Source organism: Phyllobates terribilis, unplaced genomic scaffold (genome assembly GCF_046119375.1).
Source record: "Phyllobates terribilis strain yellow unplaced genomic scaffold, ASM4611937v1 Scaffold_9__5_contigs__length_417890890, whole genome shotgun sequence".
Taxonomy (NCBI): domain Eukaryota; kingdom Metazoa; phylum Chordata; class Amphibia; order Anura; family Dendrobatidae; genus Phyllobates; species Phyllobates terribilis.
In genome coordinates this window covers 395,692,981-395,705,262 of record NW_027362769.1, presented here as the reverse complement: position 1 = coordinate 395,705,262, position 12,282 = coordinate 395,692,981, and the positions used below count along the sequence as shown (strand labels likewise).

Genomic DNA, 12,282 nt, shown 5'->3' with positions numbered 1-12,282 from the left:
GTATTGGCACCCTTTGAAAAATCATGTGATGCTTCTCTAATTGGTGTAATTAACAGCACCTGTAACTTACCTGTGGCACCTAACAGGTGTTGGCAATAACTAAATCACACTTGCAGCCAGTTAACATGGATTAAAGTTGACTCAACCTCTGTCCTGTGTCCTTGTGTGTACCACATTGAGCATGGAGAAAAGAAAGAAGACCAAAGAACTGTCTGAGGACTTGAGAAACCAAATTGTGAGGAAGCATGAGCAATCTCAAGGCTACAAGTCCATCTCCAAAGACCTGAATGTTCCTGTGTCTTCCGTGCGCAGTGTCATCAAGAAGTGTAAAGCCCATGGCACTGTGGCTAACCTCCCTAGATGTGGACGGAAAAGAAAAATTGACGAGAGATTTCAAAGCAAGATTGTGCGGATGGTGGATAAAGAACCTCAACTAACATCCAAACAAGTTCAAGCTGCCCTGCAGTCCGAGGGTACAACAGTGTCAACCCGTACTATCCGTCAGCGTCTGAATGAAAAGGGACTGTATGGTAGGATACCCAGAAAGACCCCACTTCTTACCACGAGACATAAAAAAGCCAGGCTGGAGTTTGCCAAAACTTACCTGAGAAAGCCTAAAACTTTTTGGAAGAATGTTCTCTGGTCACATGAGACAAAAGTAGAGCTTTTTGGGAAAAAGCATCAACATAGAGTGTACAGGAAAAAAAAAAAGAGGCATTCAAAGAAAAGAACACGGTCCCTACAGTCAAACATGGTGGAGGTTCCCTGATGTTTTGGGGTTGCTTTGCTGCCTCTGGCACTGGACTGCTTCACCGTGTGCATGGCATTATGAAGTCTGAAAACTACCAACAAATTTTGCAGCATAATGTAGGGCCCAGTGTGAGAAAGCTGAGACTCCCTCAGAGGTCATGGGTCTTCCAGCAGGACAATGACCCAAAACACACTTCCAAAAGCACTATAAAATGTTTTTAGAGAAAGCACTGGAGACTTCTAAGGTGGCCAGCAATGAGTCCAGACCTGAATCCCATAGAACACCTGTGGAGAGATCTCAAAATGGCAGTTTGGAGAAGGCACCCTTCAAATATCAGGGACCTGGAGCAGTTTGCCAAAGAAGAATGGTCTACAATTCCAGCAGAGCATTGTAAGAAACTCATTGATGGTTACCGGAAGCGGTTGTTCGCAGATAGTTTGGCTAAAGGTTGTGCAACCAAGTATTAGGCTGAGGGTGCCAATACTTTTGTCCGGCCCATTTTTGGAGTTTTGTGTGAAATGATCAATGATTTGATTTTTGCTTCATTCTCTTTTGTGTTTTTTCCTTGCAAGCAAATTAAATGAAGATAATAAGACCAAAGAATTTGTGATTGCAATCATTTTCAGGAAGAAACTGAGTATTATCTGACAGAATACTTTTGGCCACCACTGTATATACCCCCTCCTGTATACACAGCCCCCTATATACATATATACCCCCTCCTGTATACACTGTCCCTATATACATATATACCCCTCCTGTATACACAGCCCCCTATATTCACATATATACTCCTCCTGTATACACAGCCCCCTATATACACAGCCCCTATATACTCCTCCTGTATACACAGCCCCCTATATACTCCTCCTGTATACACAGCCCCCTATATACACATATATACCCCCTGTATAGACAGCCCCCTATATACATATATATACCCCCCTATATACACCCCTCCTGTATACACAGCCCCCTATACACACATATATACCCCTCTCCTGTATACACACATATATACCCCTTCCTGTATACACAGCCCCCTATATACACCCCTCCTGTATACACAGCCCCCTATATACACATATATACCCCCTCCTGTATACACAGCCCCCTATATACACCCCTCCTGTATACACAGCCCCCTATATACACATATATACCCCCTCCTGTATACACAGCCCCCTTTATACACATATATACCAGTCCTGTATACACAGCCCCCTATATACACATATATAGCCCCCCTTATACACTGGCCCCTATACACACACATATATACCCCTCCTGTATACACAGCCCCCTATATACACATATATACCCCTCCTGTATACACAGCCCCCTATATACACATATATACCCCCTCCTGTAAACATTGCCCCTATACACACCCTCCTGTATACACATATATACCCCCTGATGCACACGCCATCCCCTATATACCCCCTCCTGTATACACTGCCCCATATATTCATATATACCCCTCCTGTATACACAGCCCCCTATATTCACACATATACCCCTCCTGTATACACAACCCCCTATATACCCCTCCTGTATACACAGCCCCTATATATCTCTCCTGTATACACAGCCCCCTATATACACATATATACCCCTGTATACACAGCCCCCTATATACACAGATATACCTGCCTGTATACACAGCCCCCTATATACACATATATACCCCTCCTGTATACAGAGCCCCCTATATACACATATATACCCCCTCCTGTATAGACAGCCCCCTATATACACATATATACCCCCTCCTGTATACACAGCCCCCTATATGCACATATATACCCCCTCCTGTATACACAGCCCCCTATATACACACACATACCCTCCTGTATACACAGCCCCCTATACACACATATATACCCCCCTATATACACATATATACCCTCCTGTATACACAGCCCCTATATACACATATATAGCCCCTCCTGTATACGCAGCCCCCTATATACACATATATAGCCCCCCTTATACACATATATAGCCCCCCTTATACACTGGCCCCTATACAAACATATATACCCCCCTCCTGTAAACATTGCCCCTATATACACCCTCCTGTATACACATACAGTACAGACCAAAAGTTTGGACACACCTTCTCATTTAAAGATTTTTCTGCATTTCCATGACTATGAAAATTGTACATTCACACTGAAGGCATCAAAACTATGAATTAACACATGTGGAATTATATACTTAACAAAAAAGTGTGAAACAACTGAAAATATGTCATATTCTAGGTTCTTCAAAGTAGCCACCTTTTGCTTTGATGACTGCTTTGCACACTCTTGGCATTCTCTTGATGAGGTTCAAGAGGTAGTCACCGGAAATGGTCTTCACTTCACAGGTGTGCCCTGTCAGGTTTAATAAGTGGGATTTCTTGCCTTATAAATGGGGTTGGGACCATCAGTTGTGTTGTGCAGAAGTCTGGTGGATACACAGCTGATAGTCCTACTGAATAGACTGTTAGAATTTGTATTATAGCAAGAAAAAAGCAGCTAAGTAAAGAAAAACGAGTGGCCATCATTACTTTAAGAAATGAAGGTCAGTCAGTCCGAAAAATTGGGCAAACTTTGAAAGTGTCCCCAAGTGCAGTTGCAAAAACCATCAAGCGCTACAAAGAAACTGGTTCACATAAGGACCGCCCCAGGAAAGGAAGACCAAGAGTCACCTCTGCTTCTGAGGATAAGTTTATCCGAGTCACCAGCCTCAGAAATCGCAGGTTAACAGCAGCTCAGATTAGAGACCAGGTCAATGCAACACAGAGTTCTAGCAGCAGACACATCTCTACAACAACTGTTAAGAGGAGACTTTGTGCAGCAAGCCTTCATGGTAAAATAGCTGCTAGGAAACCACTGCTAAGGACAGGCAAGAAGCAGAAGAGACTTGTTTGGGCTAAAGAACACAAGGAATGGACATTAGACCACTGGAAATCTGTGCTTTGGTCTGATGAGTCCAAATTTGAGATCTTTGGTTCCAACCACCGTGTCTTTGTGCGACGCAGAAAAGGTGAACGGATGGACTCTACATGCCTGGTTCCCACCGTGAAGCATGGAGGAGGAGGTGTGATGGTGTAGGGGTGCTTTGCTGGTGCCACTGTTGGGGATTTTTTTCAAAATTGAAGGCATACTGAACCAGCATGGCTACCACAGCATCTTGCAGCGGCATGCTATTCCATCCGGTTTGCGTTTAGTTGGACCATCATTTATTTTTCAACAGGACAATGACCTCCAGGCTGTGTAAGGGCTATTTGACCAAGAAGGAGAGTGATGGGGTGCTACGCCAGATGACCTGGCCTCCACAGGCACCAGACCTGAACCCAATCAAGATGGTTTGGGGTGAGCTGGACCGCAGAGTGAAGGCAAAAGGGCCATCAAGTGCTAAGCATCTCTGGGAATTCCTTCAAGATTGTTGGAAGACCATTTCCGGTGACTAACTCTTGAAGCTCATCAAGAGAATGCCAAGAGTGTGCAAAGCAGTCATCAAAGCAAAAGGTGGCTACTTTGAAGAACCTAGAATATAAGACATATTTTCAGTTGTTTCACACTTTTTTGTTAAGTATATAATTCCACCTGTGTTAATTCATAGTTTTGATGCCTTCAGTGTGAATGTACAATTTTCATAGTCATGAAAATACAGAAAAATCTTTAAATGAGAAGGTGTGTCCAAACTTTTGGTCTGTACTGTATATACCCCTGATGCATACGCCATCCCCTATATACACACATATATACCCCTACCTGTATACACACCCCCTATATACCTCTTCCTGCATATACCATCCCCTATATACACTGCGTGCAGAATTATTAGGCAAATGAGTATTTTGATCACATGATACTTTTTATACATGTCGCCCTACTCCAAGCTGCAGAGGCTTGAGAGCCAACTACCAATTAAGTAAATCTGGTGATTGCATCTCTGTAATGAGGAGGGGTGTTGTCTAATGACATCAACACCCTATATATAAGGTGTGCTTAATTATTAGGCAACTTCCTTTCCTTTTTCAAAATGCGTCAGAAGAGAGATTTGACGGGCTCTGAAAAGTCCAAAATTGTGAGATGTCTTGCAGAGGGAGGCAGCAGTCTTGAAATTTCCAAACTTTTGAAGTGTGATCACCGAACAATCAAGCGTTTCATGGCAAATAGCCAACAGGGTCGCAAGAAGCGTGTTGGCCAAAAAAGGCGCAAAATAACTGCCCATGAATTGAGGAAAATCAAGCGTGAAGCTGCCAAGATGCCAATCGCCACCAGTTTTGCCATATTTCAGAGCTGCAACGTTACTGGAGTATCAAAAAGCACAAGGTGTGCGATACTCCGGGACATGGCCAAGGTATGGAAGGCTGAAAAACGACCACCTCTGACCAAGAAACATAAGATAAAAAGTCAAGAATGGGCCAAGAAATATCTTAAGACTGATTTTTCAAAGGTTTTATGGACTGATGAAATGAGCGTGACTCTTGATGGGCCAGATGGATGGACCAGAGGCTGGATCAGTAAAAGGCAGAGAGCTCCACTCCGACTCAGATACCAGCAAGGTGGAGGTGGGGTACTGGTATGGGCTGGTATCATCAAAGATGAACTTGTGGGACCTTTTCGGGTTGAGGATGGAGTGAAGCTCAACTCCCAGACCTACTGCCACTTTCTGGAAGACAACTTCTTCAAGCAGTGGTACAGGACGAAGTCGGTATCGTTCAAGAAGAACATGATTTTCATGCAGGACAATGCTCCATCACATGCATCCAACTACTCCACAGCGTGGCTGGCCAGTAAAGGTCTAAAAGAAGAAAAAATAATGACATGGCCTCCTTGTTCACCTGATCTGAACCCCATAGAGAACCTGTGGTCCATCATAAAATGTGAGATCTACAGGGAGAGAAAACAGTACACCTCTCGGAACAGTGTCTGGGAGGCTGCGGTGGCTGCTGCACGCAATGTTGATGGAAAACAGATCAAGCAACGGACAGAATCTATGGATGGAGGCTGCTGAGTGTCATCATAAAGAAAGGTGGCTATATTCATCACTCATTTTTTTTGGTTTTGGTTTTTGCATGTCAGAAATGTTTATTTCTACATTTTGTGCACGGATATTGCTTTACCTGATGAAAATAAACATGTGAGATGGGATTATATTTGGTTTTTATTAAGTTGCCTAATAATTCTGCACAGTAATAGTTACCTGCACAGATATCCTCCTAAGATAGCCAAATCTAAAAAAAAACACTCCAACTTCCAAAACTATTAAGCTTGGATATTTATGAGTCTTTTGGGTTGATTGAGAACATAGTTGTTGATAAATAATAAAAATAATCCTCTAAAATACAACTTGCCTAATAATTCTGCACACCGTGTATACCCCTTCTGTATACACCGTCCCCTATATACAGCCCTTACTGTATACACACATAAATACCCCTTCCTGTATACACAGCCCCCTATATACACACATATATACCCCTCCTGTATAAACAGCCCCCTATATACACACATATATACCCCCTATATACACACACACATATATACCCCTCCTGTATACACAGCCCCTATATACACACATATATACCCCTCCTGTATACACAGCCCCCTATATACACCTTCCTGTATACACAGCCCTCTATATACACCTTCCTGTATACACAGCCCTCTATATACACCTTCCTGTATACACAGCCCTTTATATACACCTTCCTGTATACACAGCCCTCTATATACACATATATACCCCTTCCTGTATACGCCGTCCCCTATATACACACAAATATACCCCTTACTATATACACAGCCCCTATATACACACATATATACCCCTCCTGTATACACAGCCCTATATACACACATATATACCCCTCCTGTATACCCCTCCTGTATACAGCCCCCTATATACCCCTCCTGTATACACAGCCCCCTATATACACCCTCCTGTATACACAGCCCCTTAAATACACATATATACCCCTCTCCTGTATACACAGCCCCCCTATATACCCCTTCCTGTATACACAGCCCCCTATATATACCTCCTGTATACACAACCCCTATATATACCTCCTGTATACACAGCCCCTATATATACATATATACCCCTCCTGTATACACAGCCCCCTATATACACACATATACCCCTCCGGTATACACAGCCCCCTATATACACATATATACCCCTCCTGTATACACAGCCCCCTATATACCCCTCCTGTATACACAGCCCCCTATAAACACATATCTATCCCTCCTGTATATACAACCCCCTATATAACCCTCCTGTATACACAGCCCCCTATATACACACATATACCCCTCCTGTATACACAGCCCCCTATATACACACATATACCCCTCCTGTATACACAGCCCCCTATATACACATATATACCCCTCCTGTATACACAGCCCCCTATATACACATATATACCCCTCCTGTATACACAGCCCCCTATATACACATATATACCCCTCCTGTATACACAGCCCCCTATAAACACATATATATATCCCTCCTGTATATACAGCCCCCTATATACACATATATACCCCTCCTGTATACACAGCCCCCTATAAACACATATATATATCCCTCCTGTATATACAACCCCCTATATAACCCTCCTGTATACACAGCCCCTATATACACATATATACACCTCTCCTGTATACACACATACAGTGGTGGCCAAAAGTATTGGCACCCCTGCAATTCTGTCAGATAATACTCAGTTTCTTCCTGAAAATGATTGCAATCACAAATTCTTTGGTCTTATTATCTTCATTTAATTTGCTTGCAAGGAAAAAACACAAAAGAGAATGAAGCAAATATCAAATCATTGATCATTTCACACAAAACTCCAAAAATGGGCCAGACAAAAGTATTGGCACCCTCAGCCTAATACTTGGTTGCACAACCTTTAGCCAAAATAACTGCGAACAACCGCTTCCGGTAACCATCAATGAGTTTCTTACAATGCTCTGCTGGAATTGTAGACCATTCTTCTTTGGCAAACTGCTCCAGGTCCCTGATATTTGAAGGGTGCCGTCTCCAAACTGCCATTTTGAGATCTCTCCACAGGTGTTCTATGGGATCCAGGTCTGGACTCATTGCTGGTCACCTTAGAAGTCTCCAGTGCTTTCTCTCAAACCATTTTATAGTGCTTTTGGAAGTGTGTTTTGGGTCATTGTCCTGCTGGAAGACCCATGACCTCTGAGGGAGACCCAGCTTTCTCACACTGGGCCCTACATTATGCTGCAAAATTTGTTGGTAGTCTTCAGACTTCATAATGCCATGCACACGGTCAAGCAGTCCAGTGCCAGAGGCAGCAAAGCAACCCCAAAACATCAGGGAACCTCCGCCATGTTTGACTGTAGGGACCGTGTTCTATTCTTTGAATGCCTCTTTTTTTTTCCTGTACACTCTATGTTGATGCTTTTTCCCAAAAAGCTCTACTTTTGTCTCATGTGACCAGAGAACATTCTTCCAAAACGTTTTAGGCTTTCTCAGGTAAGTTTTGGCAAACTCCAGCCTGGCTTTTTTATGTCTCGGGGTAAGAAGTGGGGTCTTCCTGGGTATCCTACCATACAGTCCCTTTTCATTCAGACGCTGACGGATAGTACGGGTTGACACTGTTGTACCCTCGGACTGCAGGGCAGCTTGAACTTGTTTGGATGTTAGTCGAGGTTCTTTATCCACCATCCGCACAATCTTGCTTTGAAATCTCTCGTCAATTTTTCTTTTCCGTCCACATCTAGGGAGGTTAGCCACAGTGCCATGGGCTTTACACTTCTTGATGACACTGCGCACGGAAGACACAGGAACATTCAGGTCTTTGGAGATGGACTTGTAGCCTTGAGATTGCTCATGCTTCCTCACAATTTGGTTTCTCAAGTCCTCAGACAGTTCTTTGGTCTTCTTTCTTTTCTCCATGCTCAATGTGGTACACACAAGTACACAGGACAGAGGTTGAGTCAACTTTAATCCATGTTAACTGGCTGCAAGTGTGATTTAGTTATTGCCAACACCTGTTAGGTGCCACAGGTAAGTTACAGGTGCTGTTAATTACACCAATTAGAGAAGCATCACATGATTTTTCAAAGGGTGCCAATACTTTTGTCCACCCCCTTTTTTAGGTTTGGTGTGGAATTATATCCAATTTGGCTTTAGGACAATTCTTTTTGTGTTTTTTCATTGAAGACAAATTAAATGAAGATAATAAGACCAAAGAATTTGTGATTGCAATCATTTTCAGGAAGAAACTGAGTATTATCCGACAGAATTGTAGGGGTGCCAATACTTTTGGCCACCACTGTATATACCCCCCTCCTGTATACACAGCCCCTATATACACATATATAGCCCCTCCTGTATACACAGCCCCCTATATACACATATATATACCCCCTCCTGTATACACAGCCCCCTATATACACACATATATATCCCCTCCTGTATACACAGCCCCCTATATACACATATACACCCCTCCTGTATACACAGCCCCCTATATACACAGCCCCCTATATACACAGCCCCCTATATACACATATATACCCCTCCAGTATACACAGCCCCTATATACACATATATACCCCTCCTGTATACACAGCCCCCTATATACACATATATACCCCTCCAGTATACACAGCCCCCTATAAACACACATATATATATCCCTCCTGTATATACAACCCCCTATATAACCCTCCTGTATACACAGCCCCTATATACACATATATACACCTCTCCTGTATACACACATATATACCCCCTCCTGTATACACCTCTCCTGTATACACACATATATACCCCTCCTTTATACACAGCCCCCTATATACACATATATACCCCCTCCTTTATACACAGCCCCTATATACACATATATACCCCCTCCTTTATACACAGCCCCTATATACACATATATACCCCCTCCTGTATACACAGCCCCCTATATACACATATATACCCCCTCCTGTATACACAGCCCCCTATATACACATATATACCCCCTCCTGTATACACAGCCCCCTATATACACACATATATACCCCTCCTTTATACACAGCCCCCTATATACACATATATACCCCCTCCTTTATACACAGCCCCCTATATACACATATATACCCCCTCCTGTATACACAGCCCCCTATATACACATATATACCCCTCCTTTATACACAGCCCCCTATATACCCCCTCCTGTATACACAGCCCCTATATACACATATATACCCCCTCCTGTATACACAGCCCCCTATATACACACATATACCCCCTCCTGTATACACAGCCCCCTATATACACAGCCCCCTATATACACATATATACCCCCTCCTGTATACACAGCCCCCTATATACACATATATACCCCTCCTTTATACACAGCCCCCTATATACCCCCTCCTGTATACACAGCCCCCTATATACACATATATACCCCCTCCTGTATACACATATATACCCCTCCTATATACACAGCCTCCTATATACCCCTCTGTATACACAGCCCCCTATATACACATATATACCCCTCCTATATACACAGCCCCCTATATACACATATATACCCCTCCTGTATACAAAGCCCCCTATATACACATATATACCCCTCCTGTATACACTGCCCCCTATATACACATATATACCCCTTCTGAATACACTGCCCCCTATATACACATATATACCCCTCCTGTATACACTGCCCCCTATATACACATATATACCCCTCCTGTATACACTGCCCCCTATATACACATATATACCCCTCCTGTATACACTGCCCCCTATATACACATATATACCCCTCCTGTATACACTGCCCCCTATATACACATATATACCCCTTCTGAATACACTGCCCCCTATATACACATATATACCCCTTCTGAATACACTGCCCCCTATATACACATATATACCCCTCCTGTATACACTGCCCCCTATATACACATATATACCCCTCCTGTATACACTGCCCCCTATATACACATATATACCCCTTCTGAATACACTGCCCCCTATATACACATATATACCCCTCCTGTATACACTGCCCCCTATATACACATATATACCCCTCCTGTATACACTGCCCCCTATATACACATATATACCCCTTCTGAATACACTGCCCCCTATATACACATATACCCCTCCTGTATACACTGCCCCCTATATACACATATATACCCCTCCTGTATACACTGCCCCCTATATACACATATATACCCCTCCTGTATACACTGCCCCCTATATACACATATATACCCCTCCTGTATACACTGCCCCCTATATACACATATATACCCCTCCTGTATACACTGCCCCCTATATACACATATATACCCCTTCTGAATACACTGCCCCCTATATACACATATATACCCCTTCTGAATACACTGCCCCCTATATACACATATATACCCCTCCTGTATACACTGCCCCCTATATACACATATATACCCCTCCTGTATACACTGCCCCCTATATACACATATATACCCCTTCTGAATACACTGCCCCCTATATACACATATACCCCTCCTGTATACACTGCCCCCTATATACACATATATACCCCTCCTGTATACACTGCCCCCTATATACACATATACCCCTCCTGTATACACTGCCCCCTATATACACATATACCCCCTCCTGTATACACAGCCCCCTGTATACACAGCCCCCCACTCACCACACGACCCCGAACGCTCCGTATCCGATGGGCCGGTCAGGCTCGGGCTCCCCGGCGCAGTGTGTGGCCCCCGGGTGTTGGGCCCCGGCTGACACTGCTCCTCCCCCGCTGGCGGCGCCGTTGTGACAGTAGAACTTGTGGCCGAGGGGCGGCGGCAGGATCCCCCCGAACACCCCGGAGCACAGCGGAGCCGGCACCGGCCGCCCGGGCCCCGGGAATGACATATCCGCAGCCGCCTTCACAGCAGCATCTCCCCCCCGGACACACGGCGGCGCCGGTCCCTGCGCCTGCTGCTCCGGAGACCCCGTGCGGCATCAGCTGGAACAATGCGGCCTCCCGGCGTGCACCGCGGCTGAAGGGAGCAGAGCGACCGCCCCTCAGCTCAGTCAGTGCGGCCGGAGCCGGGGAGGGGACAGGACGGAGACGGTGACTGTGTGCCCCCAATGTGAGGAGAGGACGGGGGACCGTGTGCCCCCAATGTGAGGAGAGGACGGGGGACCGTGTGCCCCCAATGTAAGGAGAGGACGTGGTCTGTGTGCCCCCAATGTGAGGAGAGGACGGGGACTTTGTGCCCCCAATGTGAGGAGAGGACGGGGGACTGTGTGCCCCCAATGTAAGGAGAGGACGGGGTCTGTGTGCCCCCAATGTGAGGAGAGGACGGGGACTTTGTGCCCCCAATGTGAGGAGAGGACGGGGGACCGTGTGCCCCCAATGTAAGGAGAGGACGGGGTCTGTGTGCCCCCAATGTGAGGAGAGGACGGGGACTTTGTGCCCCCAATGTGAGGAGAGGCCGGGGGACCGTGTGCCCCCAATGTGAGGA

The 12,282-nt window shown here is 44.9% G+C and overlaps 1 protein-coding gene across 2 annotated transcripts in view; it reads right to left on the bottom strand.

Moving 5' to 3' along the window:
- The window catches only part of LOC141162571 (serine/threonine-protein kinase NLK2), a 35,097-nt gene extending 23,245 nt beyond the window's left edge, over positions 1-11,852 (bottom strand). For both annotated transcript variants that reach the window (XR_012250788.1, XM_073648803.1), the window contains exon 1: positions 11,463-11,852. Coding sequence is in view for 1 of the 2 variants with exons in the window: in XM_073648803.1 (XP_073504904.1) it covers positions 11,463-11,686 (224 nt within the window). In the remaining variant the exon portion in view is untranslated. The remainder of the gene's footprint in view (positions 1-11,462) is intronic.
- Positions 11,853-12,282: the final 430 nt, after the last annotated feature.